The 22,054-nt window shown below is 35.6% G+C and overlaps 1 protein-coding gene and 1 pseudogene across 1 annotated transcript in view; one reads left to right on the forward strand and one right to left on the reverse strand.

The window, feature by feature from the left end:
* Positions 1-7,075: 7,075 nt before the first annotated feature.
* Positions 7,076-22,054, reverse strand: part of ZNF782 (zinc finger protein 782) — a 58,812-nt gene continuing 43,833 nt past the window's right edge. Inside the window, exons 5-6 of the mRNA XM_068552063.1 lie at positions 14,225-14,320; positions 7,076-10,179 (exon numbers count right to left, since the gene is read on the reverse strand). Coding sequence (XP_068408164.1) covers positions 8,300-10,179; positions 14,225-14,320 — 1,976 coding nt within the window. The 3' untranslated portion in view covers positions 7,076-8,299. The remainder of the gene's footprint in view (positions 10,180-14,224; positions 14,321-22,054) is intronic.
* Positions 16,681-17,237, forward strand: LOC137770452 (NTF2-related export protein 2-like; annotated as a pseudogene).

Below are 22,054 nucleotides of genomic sequence, written 5' to 3' on the forward strand. Positions count from 1 at the left end.
ACTAGCCCCTTACTGAACCTTATCTATTCCTTCAATTATGAATGTGGGCAACAAACAGCGGTAGTGCCAGAGTATCCATGACTGTCACCAATAGAAATCGGAATATTCTCATGTATCACATACCAGTTGTTGTAAGGATTTAGAAATAGTACTTGGCTCATCTCTATTTTGAAATTATGACAGTTTATATACTGACACTAGATTTGGATATTTGATGCATTAATAAAGTATCACATTTATTTATATACCACAAATTATTTTTTAAAATGTTTGATTACTTTCTTTCAGTACATTTGGTTTTCATTGTAATCCTATTATACATTATGCATTAAAAAAAGTCATCAAGAAGGATCATGGTCTTCGCCAAACTGCCAGAGTTATCCACTGCACCAAACACATTCAGAAGCTAAGACACAAAGACTTGAATGCTATTGCAATAAGCATGTTAAATTTGAATGACATTACTTAATAATATTGCTCTTCACATTTCCCTTCTTTTTTAGTTTAAAATACAACATGCTTATTTAATGCAGTGGGTTAATTTTGATGGCCACATGCCAGTAAGAAACTTGAAGGAACCAACCAATGCTAATTAGCTGTGGTGGTTTTTGAAAAAATAAAAGGTACTAACTTTTCATGATGAATTTGTCTGCCCAGTGATCAACAGGCATTCAGGGGGCCTTTGGTTTACTAGCACTAAACAGTCCTTCCACAGAAATAAAGGCCACCTGAAAGCCATGTCCGATTAGGGAAATAAAAGATGCCAGGTCTTCCATAATTAAGTTTCACAAATAGTCTTAATGAGACTCACCAGATGGAGTGAAATTAATGTTAATTGACAGCAAGACTGCCAGATAATTGGGTAGGGAGATTTAACTCTCAGAAAACTAACCCCCAAATTAAAAATCTTTCCCATGGGCTTAAAGAATAATCCTGTAGATAAAATAAAACATAATTCATACATCAAACACCTGACCAAACCATTTAGCTTCCTAGAAACAATATACTTGGCTTTCCAGTGATTGAGGATAGAGGCTTTAGCTCTGAGAACTTCCAAGCCACAAACTGGAGAACATTCAGAAATAAGCAATAGAACTTAATATGGCTAAAAATGCTGTTATAGATATAAAACAAAACACTGTCCCTTAAGTAAATAATTAACCATTGTAAATTTAAATAATATGAAACGGAGGTGGAGTTAGAGGGAAGATGGTGGGATTAGGAAGGACCAGGAATCTGTCTCCCTACCCAGACAATAATTATGCTGGCAGAATCTGTCTGATGTAACTGTTTGGGAACACTGGAGTTATTGAAGATTTGCAATTCCCGGAGAAGGGCTGGTCCTATAAATTGAACTTAATTTTAATCAATTTCAGCTTTTAGCACCATAGCAGTTACTCATCTCACACACCTTTAACCCCGTTGCAGACAACCATAGACGTGTTCTGGAGCAGTTTTCATGCAGCTTGTGGATCCAGGGTGAGCAATAAGGACTCTGACCCCCAAATACTGGGGATCTGTTTTTACTGCTGACTGCTGCTTCTGAACACACAGGTGCAGACACAGAGGCAGGCAGCCGTTCTTGCAAACCTTTCCTTATCTGGCTGAAGCAACTTCTAGAGGATGTATAGGTCCAGCACCTTTTTTCTCCCTTACTTTTTCTTTTTTTTTTTTCATTTTTGGGAGCCAGACATTTAAGGAGTAGGACATTCAAAAGCACTCACATATGTAAGGGAATTTAGAAAGTCATCATAAATATCCAGGGAGATAAGCAGACTCCAAAAACAGAATTAAGAGAAACAAGCATTTATACAGTAAAAGGGAGACTTTAGTACCTCACTATAAATAATGCATAGTACAACCAGACAGAAGATAAATAAGGAAATAGAGAACTTGACCCACGTAATAAACCTCCTAGATCTGACATATACAGAACACTGTATCCAACTCACAACGGGACATTTTCCAGAGAGACCATGAGTTAGGCCACAGATTAAGTTAAAGAGATAGATATCATACAAAATCTCTTCAATGACCACAACAGGATGAATTTATACCAAAATCATGGGATGCAATGAAAACAGTGCTAAGGGGGGGAATTTACAGCTAAATAATATGAAAAGATTGGAAACATTCACCAAAGAGGCTAAGCCAGACTTATTTTAAAAAATTGTATTCATTCTTTTTTCCAAGAAAAAAATATAATAATATGAAAACAAATTACCAGTGTGTTGGTTAGAAATATCATTCATGCGCTCCTTCCTTTGGTAAACTTTTAATAAGTAGGTGTGATGTGCCAAGAAGTCCACACTTAGGGACTTCCCTGGTGGCGCAGTGGATAAGACTCCATGCTTCCCAATGCAGGGGGCCTGGGTTTGATCCCTGGTCAGGGAACTAGATCCCACATGCATGCCACAACTAAGAGTTTGCATGCCACAACTAAGAAGCTGGAAAGCCACAACTAAAGAGCCTGCGAGTCATAACTAAGGAGCTCACTTGCTGCAACTAAGGAGCCCACCTGCCGCAACTAAAACCCAGTGCAACCAAATAAATTAAAAAAATAGTTTTACCTGGAAAAGTCTGGTATCATATAGAGTATTACTGTCTTTAAAAAAAAAGAAGTCCACACTCAGGTATGGTTCAGAGCTAAAGTATTGCTATGTGTCAGCAGCTGCCTTGCACTCTGTCAGGCACAGAGGCTACTCTTGCTCTTGAAGACCGCACAGAAAAGGCAGATGGATGGGAAACGTTGCTTGACAGCCTCAAGTGGTGTACCAAGAAGACCAGCAAAAACACCTGCAATGATCCCCAGGATCCTGAAAGCCCCTGGCACCACAGTGGCAAGACAGTAACCCCCATCAGCATCACATTGTTACTACAATGGATTGTTGCTCTCTGTGAAATCAGGCAGAATCAGAAATCTCAGGGGCTTCTGATCCTCAACAGCCATTACAGATACTGCTCTGAGAAGTTGCTCAAAGCTTGCAGCCTGCCTGTGTTTCCAGTGTGGGACTAGCAGGGCTTTACAGGAGGCCCTGAGGTCTACCAGGTTCACCTGTTTGGAGATATCAACCTCTGTGCTATCTGTACCAGGAGGGTCACCTTCCTGTCCAGGACCTGCCAGCTGCAAAGGGGCATGGGACAGACACTTGGCTTGTGGGCTCAGGATAAGACATTGCTCATCCTCTTATGGAGATCAGACATTGGATTTTGCTTTTTCGAAGGATAAGTCACCAAAACATGTGAAGCAAATTGAAAAATAAAGACCTGAAACCCTCAGTTCCATTTTAAATATGTGGATATAAAGCATTAATGCAGGGAATAAAGTTTCACAATTAAAATCGATGGCAACTTAATGGTTTCTGTTGCATACTTACTTACAATGCATTGCATACTTTCACTATAATCTTCTATACTTATTTTCCTATATCTTGTGACTATTGTCTGCTTCTGCACTGTTCCAATAATTTTGATATGAAAAAAAATTATACTACCAAATAGAAGACTGCTTTTGTCTCATCACTCCATTTGATTTCATCTCACCTACTGCTGAAGCATTTACAGGTATAGTCATGCCCACACCGCTGATGACCGGAAGTTTCCCTTAGGAATATGGAGGGGCCTCTGAGAATTGAGCTCAATCTTATCTCAAGGTCCTTGTCAAAATTCTCCACTGACCCAGAAGATGGGTTCTCAAACTCTGGCCCAAGTCATGCCCCCACAAACTCTGTACACTGGCAGGAGACCGCCTACTACTTGACATGGTGTCTTTTTAATGTCCTGACGTACCTGTGGTGAAGAATGCAGAATTTCATGCCTTTTGCCCATGATTAGGGCCAAATCATCTGCTGATCTCTAAGTCCTCTTTTCTCATAGAGGTCACCAAATGAAGTGATTCCATTACACGTGAATTCAGGATGCAGTTCCTGTGTTAAAAGGCATTAATGAAATCACCTCAAGTATAGCAGGGAAACAGAACTCAGGGCAGCAGTGGCCATGAAAGGACGTATATGTGTGTGTGCGTGTGCGCATGCGCGAATGCATGTGCGTTGTTAGTACTGTCTTATAGTGTGACTTCTCTCTAGAATATTTATACATCTGGTATATAATTCCTACCCTGCATGGAAGAATCTGTAACAGAGAGCTCCAGTTTAGTTCAGACTTCCATCAGAGAGAAGCTCTGGGGGGAGGGGGGAGAGATAGAGTCACAGGGGGTGTTTTTCCTGCCTTTGTGGAAAAGCAATTTCCAGGGGAATGGACACTCAGAAAATGCTTGGGGCTGAGGCACGTAAGCAGTACACAGGCCTGAGGCTTCCAAAATCTCAGGAAGGGTGTCATCAGATAAAAAGTAATGCCTTGAGAGTGTAAGGAACTCCCACCTACCCATCACATCAAGGCTGAATCTCCTTTCAGCCTAATTTATTATTTTGCTTTATTATCAGCTATAATCTTGCTTTAAGCTTTTTTAAGGAACACAGACTTTTATTTTGATTTTTAATAATAGTAGTAAAATAGATAATGGTTGGTTATTACTTATTGCTCATTTACTCTGTGCCAGGCGTTGTTTTAAGTGTCTGACTTATTGATAGATTAACTCAGAAAACGCCTTCAAAAAGGATTGTAGGTAATTACCATCATTATGCACTCCTCACAAATGAGGAAACTGAGAGACATAAAGGAAAACTGACTTGCCCAAGGTCGTACAGCCATACGGGAGGGACAAGGGAATAAATACACAAGTATTGATAGTAAAGCCAATGAGCCATGTGGCAAATTCAGAATCTGGGTCTCATAATATGCTGGGGATCCAAAATTCACTTTTATAGTTTTTAAAATCAACTATATTGATGTGTAATTTATATAAGTATATGAATTTTTGATACCTTTTGATGAGTTTTGAAAATTTATACACCTTTGTAAACACCACCACAATCTATATAGAACTTTCCATCACACTAAAACATTCCCTTGTTCCCCTACCCAATTAATTTTCACCCCCACCCTCTAGATTAGATGTCTTTCCTAGAATTTTGTATAAATAGAATCATACAGCTCTACTTTCTTGTGCCTGGCTTCTTTTGTCCAGCCTAATTTTATTATTAATGTTGTTATATGCATTAGTAGTTCCTTCCTTTTCATTGCTGAGTGATATTCCATTGTTAGGCAACATCACTGTTTATACATTTATCTGCTGAAGGACATTTTGGTTCTTTCTAATTTGGGGCGATTATGAATAAAGATTCTATGAACATTTTTATACAATTCTTTTTTAAAAATTTATTTTTTGATTTTGTTTTTGTATAATTATTTAAGTTTTCCTGGGGGTAAATACCTAGAATTTAAATTGTTGGTTTTAGGTAAGGTGTCATTACCTTTACAAGGAACTATCAAATGGATTTTTAATGCTATCACATTATAGTTTTAATTTGCACTTCCCTGATGACTAAAGCTTTGTTCATCTTTTCTAGTACTTACTGGCTATCTATATATCTTCTATTGTGAAATGCTTGTTTTAATCTTATCCTTTTTTTCCCCATTTAAACTGAGTTGTTTGTATTATTATTGCATTATGAACATTCTTTACATATTGTGGATTCAAGTCCTTTGACAGACATATTAGACACATTTTCTCCCAATGTGTGATTTTTTTTTGTTTTCATAATAAAATCTTGAAAAGCAGACACTTTAAATTTTAATAAACTCCAATTTATCTTTTTTGCTTTTATGTCTCACACAATTCTTTGCATTACATATTAAAAATCTGTGTGCTTCAAATTAGTTTCCATGTTTCCCAACAGAAATTTTGTACTATTAGCTATTTTGTTTAGGTTTATAATTTATTTTGAATAAATCTTTAATTATGGTATAAACATCAAGGTGCATTTAAAATATACGATTATCCAATTATTTTATCACCATTTTTGAAAAAAGTCACCTTTTTCACATCAAATTACCCTGGAACATATGTCAAAAATCAACTAACAACTTTCAGTTACATTTCAGATTAGAGAGCAGGAAAAAGCACTGCTCCTATTCTTAAACAAGAAGACAGCTGGGAAGAGTTTAAATTAACAACTTTTCTTGAATACATCAGATATCTGAGACTGCAGGGCAAAAAACAAGCCCAAAGTCTGGAGAGCTAGGTGGCTGCAGAGAGAAACAAGAACCCAAGCAGTTGCTTAACTGAGACAGAGAATGCCAAACACCATATAAAATGATTGTAAAGAAGCTAAACAACATGCAAGATCAGATAGGTTATTTCAGCAGAGAGATATAAACTATAGTAAAATTTAAATGCTGGAAATAAAAAACACATACACTATATGAAGAATACCTTCAAAGGGCTTATCAGTATACTTGATACCACTGAGGAAGGACTCAGTGACATTGAAGAGAGAGACAGAATATATACACACTTTTATATATATTTCTAGAATATATACACATACTTTTATATATATTTGTATGTGTGTATGCTTCAATACAGTATTTGTATTAGTGACCCAGAGATGATACAAAAGTACACAGAAAACATGGTTTGGCTTTGTTGAAAAAAGACAGCTTAGTAACAATGGCCTTTCCTATATGCGCATGTCAGGAGGTAGCAGGAGAAAAGGAATGAGGTATAGGATTCTGAATTTTCAGATACTTCCTGTAAAAGGTTTACTTGTTATTAATATACGTGTGGCAAATCATAGCTGATATCAGAATAGTTACTAAGTAAGGGGTACATAATTCTATTACAGTGCAGTTGACTTCCAATATACATACAAAACAAATATCTAAGTGGCATGCACACTCACATAGACACACAATAGAGAGCTCAGAAAATATTCACATACATTCAACACTGTGCAGTTTATGCAATTTATTTTTAAAAATCTTCTTATTCTAGTGAATGTCTATGAACCAATAGTTATATTTCATTAACTGTCTTAATATTACATATGAAATAGTTTTTATATAACATAAAGGCTATTATTTACCTTTCTCAAATTGATAAATTTTTCCCTTATAACAAACTGAGAGATACTAAACTTTGATGACTCACTGAAAGCATTCACACATTCACAGCTCGATTATCAGATATTTAATGAGATATCATTTTTTGGGTAAAGGATTACCTATATATATTGTAATGTTAGATATCTTCCCCTGATATTTACCTGACTGAGGAGGAAGAATTGTGGGTAAAAACTATGGTCATTCAGGATGTTGTCAGGGGTTTTTCCTGTGTGATATTTCTGATACACTACACTGAGTTCACATGTCCACAGAAATCACATTCATAGGCTTTGTTAACTGAGGGTTGGTGAGTAAATATCATCATTAAGTATATCCAAACTGTAGAAGCCCAGCAGAGAACAAGTTTATTTCATCACAGCAAAATGTCTGTGTACATGCAGAAGAAAATTTCATTCAACAGTCACTCTTTGGCCCTGTTTCTTTCTACTTTGTACTCTTTCATCTTCTGTGCACGAGCCCCTTTGGTTTTGCTGGGGGTGATCTCCACTCCATTCTGACAAGGGACAGGAGAAAACATTAAGAATTTGAGAGGTGTATTTAGTAAGACTTGTCGTTGACCTCTAAATTTCACTATCCAGAGGTTAAAAATATGATCTCATTTGGATGACAGAGTAGTTGAGAAATTTAGATGAGGTGTGGCATGAGAAAAAAGGAAATGGTTATTGGTGAACAATTAATAGTCATTATATGTCATATAGTTATTACCTTGTGTTAGTCAAATTGAGGTTTGACTTATAGTAGAAGGATTCCCCACATCCATTACCCTGATTTCTTGTCTGTTCTGATATACTGTGAGGTCTCTATGTATTTTCTGCTTTACTGAGAAAGCTGGCTTTTGGCTAAAGGTTATCTCACATTTATTACATTCTCAATTTTCTGTTTGATTTCTCTGATGATGAATGAATTTTGATTGCTGGGACAAAGTTTTGACATTTTCATTACATTCCCAGGGTTCTTCTGCAGTGTGAGTTTTCCAAGGATTGAATGCACAGAGTATTTCTTATATTCATTATGTTTACAGAGTTTCTTTGCTGGATTGAATTCTCTGATCTACAATGAGGACTGCACTCAAGATGAGACTGCCCGTGTAAAATATATTCCAAGAATTTCTCTCTTGTGTAAGTTCTCTGATGTTTAATGAAAGCTGGTATCTTGCAGAGAAACTTCCAAGTGTTCATTATATTCATAGGGGTTCTCTCCTACATGTTTTATTTTGTATTGTGAGACTTGATATCCAGCTCAGAGCTTTTCCATATTCATTACATTTATATGTTTAGTTCCCTGTGTGGGCTTTCTGATGTTCTCTAAGGCTTGATTTCTGGCTGAAAGTTTTCCCACATTTATCACATTTATAGGGTTTCTCCCCTGTGTGAGTTCTCTGATGCACTCTGAGGTTTGATTTCTGGCTGAAAGCTTCTCCACAGTGATTACAATTATAGGGTTTCTCTCCTGTGTGAGTTCTCTGATGTTTTCTTAGGACTGACTTCTCACTGAAAGCTTTGGCACATTCACTACATTCATAGGGTTTCTCCCCTGTGTGAGTTCTCTGATGTCCTCTGAGATTTGATTTCTGCCTGAAAGTTTTTCCACACTCATCACATTTATAGGGTTTCTCCCCCGTGTGAGTTCTGTGATGTACTCTGAGGTTTGATTTCTGGCTAAAGGCTTCCCCACAATGATTACATGTATAGGGTTTCTCCCCTGTGTGAATTCTATGATGTCCTCTGAGTTGTGATTTCTGACCGAATGCTTTCCCACATTGATTACATTTATAGGGCTTCTCCCCTGTATGAGTTCTATGATGTTTTCTTAGACCTGACTTCAGTTTGAAAGCTTTCCCACATTCATCACATTTATATGGTCTTTCTCCTGTGTGAGTTCTCCGATGATTCCTTAGGCCTGACATATGGCTGAAAGATTTTCCACATTCATTACATTCAAAGGGTTTCTCACCCGTGTGAGTTCTCTGATGTACTATGAGGATTGATTTATAGTTGAAAGATTTCCCACATTCATTACATTCAAAAGGTTTCTCTCCTGTGTGAATTCTCTGATGTATTCTTAGGCCTGACTTTGCACTGAAAGCTTTCTCACATCCATCACATTTATAGGGTTTCTCTCCTGTGTGAGTTCTCTGATGTTTTCTTAGGCGTGACTTCTCACTGAAAGCTTTCCCACATTCATGACATTCATAGGGTTTCTCCTCTGTGTGACTTTTCTGAGGCTGAATCAGGCATGAAGTCATAGTGCAGGATTTTCCACATTCATTACACTCATAGGGTTTCACTGTTATTTGCGTTCTCTTATGTACATTGAAAGTTGACTGGTAAGCCAATGATTCTGTACATGTGCCATAGTCAGAGGACTGGTCTATTGTGGGAATTCTCTGATGCATTGGGAGGGTTGAATTATGGCTGAAATTCTTTCCATATTCAAAGGGTTTCACCCCTATATGAATTTTTTGCTGTTCTCTAATGTATAATTTTTGGCTAAAAGATTTCCCTTCTGTGTCAGTTCTTTGAGTGATCCTACTGAAATTATTTCTGTTTTTATCAATAGTATATTCATATTTATTAAACTCGTAGTGACTCTTCTCCTCTGGATGATTGCTCTGAGAGATTATCAAGGTTGACTTATCATATTGGTTTTCCCCAAATTTACTGAATTTATAAGATTTCACTTTTGGGTGGGTATTCTTAGATGTAACAAGGGCAGTCTTTTCAAGAAAATCTTTTCCACATTCATTATATTCAAAAGTTTGCTGTAAAGTCTGAATTGTCTGATGCTGAATAACTTTGTCTTTATGTCCAAAGGCTTTCACACTTTTACTATAAACAAAAGATTTCTCTCCAGTATTAGTTCTGCGATCCTTAATACTGAGGAGCCAGTTCTCACATACATTAAGCTCATAAGCCTTCTTTCTTGAATATTGACAGTGTGGGGTCAATGAGCTAAGAAGCAAGTAAGTAGACCCTGTAGTGTCAAATTTACAAGGCATTGTTTCTGCAGGGAAAATGTTTATGTCCAGAGTACATAGTTTTCTTGAAATTTCTTGCTCTGTAGTCAATGATTTGTTGACAAATAAAACTTGCCTCAAATGTTTGCCTTGGTTTTCTAGGCTCTCCTGTAAGAGTTCATCAGGTTGGGATTCTTCTAAAAGTGAGAAAATTAAAAATATTTAATGATATTTAACACACTTATTATGGAGTGAAATTTATATACATATCCCCCATTATGTATTTGACTCCTTGGTGTCTGGCTCAGTTTCCCAAAAATAAAGTAATTTCAAGTGTATATTCTCTTATTTTGTTGTTAAAAAAACTTTTTCTAGTGGAAAGATAGAGAGGAATCTAGAAATGAAATTACATCTATATTTGGTATCTTAAAGTATAATTTTCAAAACCAGGTAGAGAAGAGGATATAAAGGAAAGGAACAATTAAAAAAGAAGAATATATTTGAGAGAGTTGAATCCTGGGAACAGATAAAACAAAGACTGAAATGAATTCAACAAGGATTTTGCACTAAGTAGATAACAAAAAGTATCAATGGAGAATTGCTTTCAGTGGCTTTATTGAGATAGAGTTTGCATTAGGGAAGAACACCAGAGACTACATTCACAAACACAGATTACATTGATAACCATTAGTCTATATGATTCCAACTGGAGCTTCATTTTTCCATTCTACACATCAACACTAAAATAAACTTATGGGGAATTCCCTGGCAGTCCAGTGGTTAGGACTCAGCAATTTCACTGCCATGGGCCCAGGTTCAATCCCTGGTCAGGGAACTAAGATCCCACAAGCCACGTAGTGTGGCAAAAAAAAAAAATTATCATGGCACCAACTTTCTCATGTTGAAAGAAATAATCAGAAACAGAAACATAAATGTATTGGTGGAAGTGAAAAAACTGATGAGAGTTAAAGTAATTTTTCCACCTATATTGGAGTCACCTCTCTTTCCTGGTTCTGGTGCCTTGGTATTATATCAGGGTTGTTCAATAGTGAGTTCCTCTTAATCATCAAATCTTAACTTTCCTCTTTTCAATTTGTTTACTCATTTCCCCCAAACCAGTCGTGCCCTGTCCAATCCTTAATTCTATTTTCCATTTATTTTTCCATATATCTAGTTTTTATTCACTGTAAGAATCTTAAGGATCATGTTTCAAACTGGCCCTAGAAACCGTACAAGTATCCTTTATATTTATTTACCATAAATTTCCTGTGCATATTTGACTGCTATTGTCCTCCTGCTACCCACGCTCCATGCAAAAATGTCTGTGACTCACAATTTTTCAAGTAAATAACCATCACCGAAATCAGGAGGCATCATAAAATTGATGGCAAATCCATAGTTAAATGAGCAGCATCTTCTCTCTTGGTTGTACCTAAAATAATGGCTCACCATTTAATCAATAGCACCTTATATAATATAAAATATGTTTATGCAGCTTTGCTCACCTTTCCAAAATAAAACCCTCACTGTGATATTCTTTGCATCCCTCTGTAATATAAATTTAGTGGTCCATAAAAAGCTCCATGCATAGGAATTACCTAGAGAGTTCTTTTACTAATATAAGGGTTCAGATCCAGCAATACCTACATTGGATGATTCAAAAGTCCCAGAAATTTGACTTGGGCATTTACATTTGTGGATTGTGTTTTCTGAGTGAATCAGTATGAAATGCCTCTCTCCACCTGACTTTGGAATCAGCCTACAATGTTATTAAAAAATATTTATCATGTGACAAATACCCAGAAAGGAAGAGTGAAACAGAGACCATTCTTTTTGGGAGATTATAATCCAGGTGAGGAAAGGCGCTCATTCAGTAACTATATGCTATCTGGCACAGAATCTCATTTTCTTTTGACACATCCATCAAATGGGCTAAGAGTTTACAAAAGTAAGAGAAAAAGTATAGGCTAAAGTATTCCAAAATTATATTATATAAGTAGGAATCTAAGCCCAAACTTAAAATGAGTAATAGTGCTTTCTTCTCTTTTTCTGGCTGAGATTAGCTATTTTATTTGCTTTTATTCCAAGAACCACCTTTTGGCTTTGTAATTATAATGTTTTATAACTATAATGTTTTTTATTACATTTCTTGCTTTGCTTAGTTTTCTTTTAAAACTTTATTGCTTTTAAAAATAAGTATATGAGGGTAAAATAGTTTCCTCTAAGCACCGTTTCATCTATAGTGCAAAGAGTCTAATAAACATGTTTTTCATTAAAAAATAATTTCTGGATATTGTACAGTTTTAACTTACTCTTTTATAAAATAGGTTTTTAAAGATATATATCATTATTAATTTTAAGATAGAAGGATTTAAAATTTTCTCATATTGTTTGCAATTTATAGTGTTATTTAACAATAATATCTTTACTTTGTAGAATTTGCCTAAAATACTTCTACATTTTGTCAATGTTCCAAGATCATTTAAAAGGAGGTTTATTCTTTGTTTTCAGAATAGTTATGTAGTGTGTTTGCATAGCTTTGTTTTCAGAACATAATAGATTCATTTTATAAAATATGCTATTTATAATGTCTAGACCAGAGGTTGGTAAACTTCTTCTGTAAGAGGCCAGAGAGTAAATGTCTTAGGCTTTCCTGGTTATTCACTCTCTATTGCAACAATTCAACTCTGCCTTGTAGCTTGAATATGTAAACAAATGGATATTGCTGTGTTCCAATAAATGTTTCTTTACCAAAACAAGCAGTAGGCAGGATTTGACCTGTGGGCCATAGTTTGCCAAGCACTATTCTAGAGTCCACAGGCTACGGAATGAAATCAGAGAGGCATATTAAGGTTGACTATATCTAATGTGTTCCTATTTCTCCTTATAACTCTTGCAGTTTTTTGTTTTATGAATCCTGATGATAATTTATTTGGTGTACTAATATTTTAAACTTTTATGTATCCTTTAAAAATTATCTTCTTTAGCATTATCAAAATGTCCTTTTTCTCACCTGTTTTTGACCTGAATTGAACTTTGAGATAAATAAACACTGAGTTGTTTTTATGTTTATAGTCTTAACAATTCATGACTGTAATTTCAAACTTTCTAAATTATTTTCTAGGTATATCTCTGATATAATATGATAGCATTTTCTCTTAATAGGTATATTAAGATTCATTTACATTGGTAGTTGATATGTCAGATATGTTTGTTTTACTCTATGTGTGTTTGCATAGCTTTTGTGCAGAAAATGTTTAACACAGCAGGCCTGAGACTGCTACCCTTAGAAAGGCCTGTTTACAAGATTAGCCCTTAGCTGGCGTCTGGGAACTTAGATTTTGAGATGGTTCCCAAGATTCCCAGAACTGCTAAGAGGGACTCAATGAGCCTAAACTGTTTGTACAAACAATATATTTATGCTGAACACCTAGTTTCCATCTGAAAGCCTACAATTTTGATACATGCTAGACAGAGGGTGCTTACGTGAGCAGCCCCCAGTGAAAACTCTGGGCACCTCATCTCAAATGAACTTTCCAGGTACATATTTCACATGTGTTGTCACACCTGGTTTTCTCTCGACTTTGCCCCATGCACCTTTTCTCTTTGTTGATTTTAATTTGTATGATTTCACTGTATAAATCTTAGTTATGAGTATGCCTGTATGCTGAGTCCTCCAAGGTGAGTTAATGAACCTGATGATGATCCTGGGGACCCTTGATACAGCTTTATAAGAAACTTTTCTAGTAACAGATCTGTTTTCTTTGCTCTGTCAAATGTAAACAATAAGGAAAGTTGCAGTTTGCTCTAGTTTTTATGCTTTCTAACTATACTATGTAATCATCTATTTCAATTGTATATAGTAATTTATTATTATATAATGATAAAATTTATTGTTTATTTCTCTCTTCTGATCTGTTTACTCCCAATTTTAGTTGTTTTCTTAACTTTTCTTTGTTTTTATCTTTTTACTGTTAAATATACAACCATTACTTAACTTTTCAGCTTCAAAGGGTACACTTAGCTCCCATTTTTTAAAGATGAGAATATCAACATGCTTACATTCCATTCCTTTCTTTAGTTGTCCCCCTTCTACTTTTTATTAGATCTATTATTTCTAATGTTTCAAATGTGAAGGCCTCTAATAGGAGAGTGCTGAAAACATTTCAAACTGCTCACTTCTAGCTGATCACTTTGGATCTAATTTTCTTGGATGCCTTCTGCCAGTATTCAATAACTCACCTGGGGAACTTCTGTTTACAAATTCTTTCTCTAATAACCACGGATCTTCTCCTTGTTCCAACATGAAGATCAGTTCTGGTTTTGTAAAGCAGTACCCTGTAAAAGGGAAATACTTTAGCACTTGAGTTAGCTGCATAGGTCTCACTGTTTCTGAATGTGAAGAAAGGTATAGCTTCAGAAGTGGTACATTGAGGGTGCTTGCTAGAATTTTTTTGGGGGGGCAGAAATGACAGCAAAAAACATTTTCTTACACTCATAACGGATCACTCTTCTTAAACCCTTAAGTCACAAGCCTAAATAACATTAAGTTCTAAAATAGTCAATGTCTGTGCTTCAAATGAGATTTCATAAGGACCAATTTCATATCTGGCCATAATGGAGTAAAAGGAACTGATTTACCCTTCTTATGAGACATCTAAAAAAACATACAAACTATGTGAAATGGGTTTTAGACTTTAGAAAACAGGCAGTACAGACAGGGATATTTGAGGATAGAGAAACAAATGAGGTGAGCCCTGTGATTATCACAGCTTACTGCTTGGAGAGTTTTCAACCCATAATGCAAAAAGAGACCACCAAAACAGAGCCTAGCTGATTCAGTAAGTTAAGGCAACAGAACTGGATTTTAAGGGAGTCATGAAAACTAGGATTTGTAAAATAAAATACAAGAGAAGAAAGATACAGCATCTTTCTCTATCTGATATGCAGAAGGATCTCCTGAGTACTAATTTTTGAAAGTGTAAGGAAAACACTTGAGGTTGGGGGGAAGACCAGGGAAAAAAGAGTAGCCTGAAGTATCACCAAAGCACACAGAGAGGTAGGAACTTCTGTTTCTGTTAGTCAGGGTAGAAAAACTTCCTAATCCATGGCCAATTGGGTAGAATAACCAGAGGGGTATTTATTGACTTGGTAGAGGAGCCAAATTAGTCCAAGAGTAAAGTGAGCTCTGAATCCAATATAACAAAGCTTAAATCAAACCTTGAAGGGATCAAATTAATTCCAAGTAATTTAACTACATCCCAGAAAAGGCCCCAAAAGATTTAAAATAATACAACAAAACTAGCACCTAACAATATAAAATCCACAACATTTAGCCCTCAATAAGAAATTACTAGGTATGAATAAAAGGGATATATGACTGTACTCAAGGAGAAAAATCAATCAGTAAGCCACAGAGTAAGAAATGACACATATAAAATAATCAAGGCCATTAAAACAGTAAATATACTCCATGATGAGAAAAGAAAGGGAATTCATAAAAAAAAAGAAGTTCCTAACTGAAATTCTAAATATGAAAAATATCTGAAATGAGAAAACCAACCAAACAACAAACAAAAAAACACTGGATAGGATTAATAATAGTATATATACCACATAAGGAAGGCTAAATGACATAAGGTAGATAGATAACTTTAAGGTATAGAAATAAACACTATGAAAGAAGAAACCCACAGTGAATAAAGACTGGAAAATAATAAAGAGTTATCTCTGTGACCTGTGGGATAAAGTTATGTAACACATGTAATTAGCATTTCAGAAGGAAAAAAGGAGGATGGAAAAAATAAGGGGCAAAGGTTCAATTTTTGAAGAAGTGTATAAACCACAGATCCAAGATGCTAAGTGAATGCCAAGGAGAAGAAACATGAAGAAAACAACACTAAGATACATTAAAATTAAATTGCTAAAACCAGTGATAAAGAGAAAATGTTCAATAGATAGTGAAAGACATAATATGTACAGAGAAAAAAAAGAATGTCTACTTCTTGTCAGAAATTATAGAAGCCAGAAGACTATGAAGTGACAATTTTAAAGTACTGAAAGCAAAAAAGTCAACCTAGAATTTTATGCTTGGCAAATATGTCATTTTCAAACAAACAAAAATTGAAAGAATTTATCACCAACTGACATGTGTTACAGGAAAGTTAATTCTCTAAAAGAAATCCTTCAGACAGAAGAAAAATGCTATCGGGTGGAAATTTGGATTAATACATAGAAAAAAGAGCACCATAATCTGGAAACAAGAGGATAAAAATAAAATAAACTTATCTCATTTCAGAACTCTCTTAAAAAATAATAAATTGTGTTTTTTGTTTGTTTTTTTTGTTTTTAATTGTTGAAACCTTCCGTGTCATGAGGACTTTTTACTTTTTAAAAAAAATTTATTTATTTTTGACTGTGTTGGGTCTTCGTTTCTGTGCGAGGGCTTTCTCTAGTTGCGGCAAGCGGGGGCCACTCTTCGTCGCGGTGCGCAGGCCTTTCCCTATCGCGGCCTCTCCTGTTGCGGAGCACAGGCTCCAGACGCACAGGCTCAGTAGTTGTGGCTCACGGGCCTAGTTGCTCCGCGGCATGTGGGATCTTCCCAGACCAGGGCTCGAACCCGTGTCCCCTGCATTAGCAGGCAGATTCTCAACCACTGCGCCACCAGGGAAGCCCATAAATTGTGTTTTAAAACAATAATGTACTGCAGGAAATGGGAACTAGCGAGAGCTGGGAATGTTAGGGATTTTAAAACTTATGTAGATCAGGCATGCAGAGCTGCTGAGGAATTTGTCAATATTTACCATGAGACAATGGACAAAAGAAGATGGGCACTAACCAGGCTGCATCTGGACAAGGCCACTTTAATATGTAATGGAAATGTTGTTACAGGACTGGAAGCCCTAATTTTTTTGAGATATTGCCTTCTAGTGAGTTCCAGGTCAATATGTTAGATTGCCAGCCAGTTCATGAGCAAGCTACTCAGGCCCAGACCACAGTTCTTGTTGTGACCAGTGGAACTGTGAAGTTTGATGGAAACAAACACTACTTCAACCAGAACTTCCTGCTGACTGCTTAGTCTACTCCTAACAATACCGTGTGGAAGACTGCAAGTGACTGCTTCCATTTTCAAGACTGGGCTAGTAGTCAAAGGGGGCAAAAGTCCATTGACTTGTGGTCCATTAGTTCCACCAACAGAAATTTATGTGAATTAATTCATTTCATTGTAGAAGCACTAAAAACTAGTATGTGCTGAAACTAAATTTCTTTAATATTTTTTTATTCCTAGCAGCACCTTTTCTAGCAGCTGCCAGTTTGAATTGTTGCCTTTAAGAGCTTTAATGCTAGTTTTCTACATTCCTTATATAAGTTTCACTAATGACATTCTTACAGTAACATTAAAGCTATGATCTCTGTACTAACATACTCACTGTGAGCCTAGCATATCGCAAAAATGAAATCCTTTTATTGTACTGTCTATGGGATATCAGCACAATGTAACCTCTCTGGGAGGAAGTGGAGGGTTTCTTTGATATTTAGTTAATTTTGTAGTACAACATGTACCTATTTTTGGTAAACAGTGGTAATGCAGTTTTAATATAAGGCTTTTTCAATCAGTTCAATGAACATTTTACTAATTTAGGTTTACATAACAACTCTGACATATTAGAATCTCACGTAGAGATGTTCAATAGTCTTTTTATGTTAAGAAATGTGGGTTTTTAAAATGTAGGCTTGTTTTCCTGTGAAGTGAATTGATCTACTAGAGAGGTGTAAAATGTTCTGGATTGATACCTGAGTGCTGAATACACTCAGTGGCTTAAAAGCAAACTTCTTAAAAACATTTTTCTTGGCAGCTCCAGGTTTGTAACTTTAGGTAGTGAATGGTAGGTAGTAGGGCTAATAGCTCTAATGGGAGAATGTGGAGTAAGAACTGTAGAGATCCGAGGTTGGCCAAAAGTAAGGCAGGGTATCAAATGGTATATTTTTGGTACTTGTTTTCTACCTCCTAAAAATGTAGCCTAATTTTAGGATTTAAGTCATTAAGGTAATAAGTATCCTTACCAAATGGTCATGAATGTCACTTTTGTTCTAAGAATTATTTTTAAAGGTTTTTCCAATTCACCTCATACTTATCACCAATAAATGTCTCAATTTATTCAAGAACTTATGAGGGTAAAATGTCAGCAATAAGCCTGACCCTGCAGCAGGGTCTGACAGGAAAGTTGCAAACAAAGCCATCGCTCTCTCTTTGGGGCCCTTCTAAGTCTTCCACATGAACTTCAGGCCAAAAGTCTCCTATGTACTACCCACCCCCAAAGTGACTGATTTGTTACCTGTGTTTACACTGTCAACTGCACAATCTTTTTACTAAAGTTAAAATTATCTAATCTCATGATTTCTTCTTCCATATGGCATTGAGCAAATAAATCTGTTATAAAACATGTTCCTGTTATGTGGCTAACACTTTGTCTTTTTAGAGAAAATAAAGAACAGCAGATCTTCATAAGCCCACATACTTCAAAAGAACCAACTGATTGATTTTACGTCTCAACATCTAAAGAAAAATAAATCTAGCTTTGTTTTTGGTTAAACTTTGTGTCTTTCCATTTTTGAATTTACTGTTTTCATGTTTTTACACTAGATGTGCCAGCTTTGTTTCTACACTGCAACTCAAAGTTAATGTTTCTTGTCACTTAATTTGAAAATCAGTGATTCATTTACTCTTGTCCCAAACTACACATTACATTTCTGATATATTAACAAAATAGAATTAAGTAGGAGAAGGGGATGGAACTGATTTTAGACCACACCTTCTTGTAGTACTGACTAAAACTTACACGTTATATTCTACACAAAGTGAGTTTATTCTAATTTTAGATTGGCTTTTTAAAACCACAGCTTTAGCAGCAACAATCAGATTGCCCAAACACTGCCCCTTCCCTTAAGGAGAACAGTCTCAGGTAAAAGCTGCATATAACTAGCAATAACGGAATTGAGTGGTTGTATACTGTTCATGAATTGAATGTTTTAAGACTTGTATATGAACTGCTTTTTCCAAATCTGGAAAAATTTCAGCCATAATTTTTTTGAAAATTTTTTTAGCCTTTCCTTCTGTGACTCCAAAGACACAAATGTTAAGAGATTTTGTTGTAGACCCATAGTTCCCTGATGTTCTGTTCATCTGTATTGTATTTTGTTTTTCCTCTGTAATGATCGAGCCATTTCTATTATTCCGTTATAAAGTTCAGTGATGTTTTCCCCCTCTTTCCTCTCCATTCTGCTGTGCACATGCACTGAGGTGTTTTTCTTTTTTTAAATAAATGTTCTATTTTAGATAAGCTTTAAATTCACAGAAAAGTTGCAAAGAGAGAAACGAGAATTCCTGTATAACCTGCACCCAATTTACCCTACTGTTAACATCTTACATTACTAGCAGATTTGTCATACCTATTAATATAATATTGATACATTATTAAATAGAATCTATACTTTATTCAGATTTCCTTGGTTTTTTTTAACCTAATCATTTTCTTTTCCTTTTCCACAATTCCATCCAGGATAACACAATACATTTAGTTATCATGCCTCTTTAGCCTCCTCTAGACTGTAAGTGATAATCTTTTTTGGTAATCTTGACAGTTTAGAAGACACTGTAAAAAGGTCCTTCAGTTTGGGTTTGTCTGATGTTTTTCTCACAGTTAAAAATGGGGTTGTATTTTTGGGAGAAAGACCACAGAGGTAAAATGACTGTCATTCTTATCCCACTTTATCAAGGGCACATGCTATCAATATGACTTATCATTGATGAGAACCTGGTTGAGGTAGTGTGTGCCAGGATTCTCCAATGTAAAGTTACTCCCCACCCCCACACCTACCCCCATGCATACTGTACTCTTTATTTTTTTTAATTTTTTGATTTTTGGCCATGCGGCATGCAGGATCTCAGTTCCCCGACCAGGGATTGAACTCATGCCCCCTGCAGTGGAAGTGCAGAGTCTTAACCACTGGATCGCCAGGTAAGTCCCCATATTGTACTCTTTAGAAGGAAGTCACTAGGCACAGCCCACTAAAGGGGCGGGAATTCTGCTCCACCTCCTTGAAGGTGGAGCAATTACATAAATTATTAGTAATTCTGTGACAGAGATGTTTCTGTTCTCTCCCATTTATTTATTTACTTAATCACATATCAGTATGGACTCATAAGTAATTTATACTTTGTGTTATAAACCAACACTATACTACTTTATTGCTCAAATTGTTGCAGCTTTGGCTATTGGGAGCTCTTTCAGTTTGGCTCCTATGTTCTTTGACATACCCCCATCATTCTGTTTTTTGAGTATTTCCTTAAGTTCCTACATACTCATCTTCTATGTTCCATGCCCCTAGAACCAGCCACTTCTCCATAGTTGCCTCCTTTTATGGGAGAATTATACTAGAAACTACTTATAGATCTATTTCATTTTCTATTTCTTTATAATTTTGTTTTGGAAAACAATGGGTTTCTAGGAATTTGACCATTTCAACTAGGTTGTCCAATCTGCTGGCATATAATTACTCATAGTATTTCCATAATTATTTTATTTATGTGGAATTGGTAATACTGCCTCACTTTCATTTCTGATTTTAGTAATTTGAGTCTTCTTTTTTTCTTATTCAATCTAGCTAAGGTTTGTGCATTTCATTACTTTGTCAAAGAACCAACTTTTGGTTTCACTGATTTTCTCTACTGTTTTTCTATTATTTATCTCTTTTCTAATCTATATTATCTTCTTCCTTCTGCTGGCTTTAGGTTTAGTTTGCTCTTCTGTCTCTCAGTTCCTTAAGGTGTAAAGTTAGGTTATAGATTTGAGATCATTTTTCTTGTTCAGTATATGTGTTTACAGCTACAAATTCCCACCTTAAGTGTTACTTTCACCACATCCCATGAGTTTTGGTATACTGTGTTAACATTTTTATTCTCTCAAGGTATTTTCTAATTTCCCTTATGATTTCTTCTTTGACTCATTGGTTTTTAAGAGCATCTTATTTTCTATATATTTATGACATTTCGTTTTCTGTCTGTTAATGATTTCTTGGTTTTGTTAATTTTGATTGGAACAGATACTACATATGATTTCAGTCTTTTAAAATGTGTTAAAACTTGTTTTCTGGTCTATTCTAGAGAATGATTCATGTGCACATAAGAAAAAAATGTGTAGTCTACTGACCTTGGGTGGAGTCTTCTATATATCTGTTAGGTTCAGTTGGTTTATGATGTTGTTCAAGTCCTTTACTTAATTTTCATCTGGTTGTTTATTCCATTATTGAAAGTGGAATATTGAAGTGTTTACTACTGTAGAATTGTATGCTTTTCTCTTCGATTCTGTCAATGTTTACTTCATATATTTTGAGACTGATGTTTGGTACATATATGCTTATACATTCTTTTTGGTGGATTGACCCTTTTATCAATATATAATGTCCTTTTTTTTTTCTCCCTTGCTGCTTTCAATAATTTTTCTTTGTCTTTAATTTTTGCCAGTTTGATTACTATGTGTCTCAGCGTGTTTCTCCTTGGGTTTATCCTGTATGGGACTCTCTGCGCTTCCTGGACTTGGGTGGCTATTTCCTTTTCCATGTTAGGGAAGTTTTTGACTATCTCTTCAAATATTTTCTTGGGTCCTTTCTCTCTCTCTTCTTCTGGGACCCCTATAACGCAAATGTTGTGTTTAATGTTGTCCCAGAGGTCTCTTAGTCTGTCTTCATTGCATTTTTTTTCTTTATTCTGTTCCTCAGCAGTGAATTCCGCCATTCTGTCTTCCAGGTCACTTATCCGTTCTTCTGCCTCAGTTATTCTGCTATTGATTCCTTCTAGTGTAGTTTTCATTTCAGTTATTGTATTGTTCATCTCTGTTTGTTTGTTCTTTAATTCTCTAGGTCTTTGTTAAACATTTCTTGCATCTTCTTGATCTTTGCCTCCATTCTTTTTCCAAGGTCCTGGATCATCTTCACTATCATTATTCTGAATTTTTTTTCTGGAAGGTTGCCTATCTCCACTTCATTTAGTTGTTTTTCTGGGGTTTTATCTTG

The sequence above is a fragment of the Eschrichtius robustus genome, chromosome 10, assembly GCF_028021215.1.
Source record: "Eschrichtius robustus isolate mEscRob2 chromosome 10, mEscRob2.pri, whole genome shotgun sequence".
NCBI lineage: Eukaryota > Metazoa > Chordata > Mammalia > Artiodactyla > Eschrichtiidae > Eschrichtius > Eschrichtius robustus.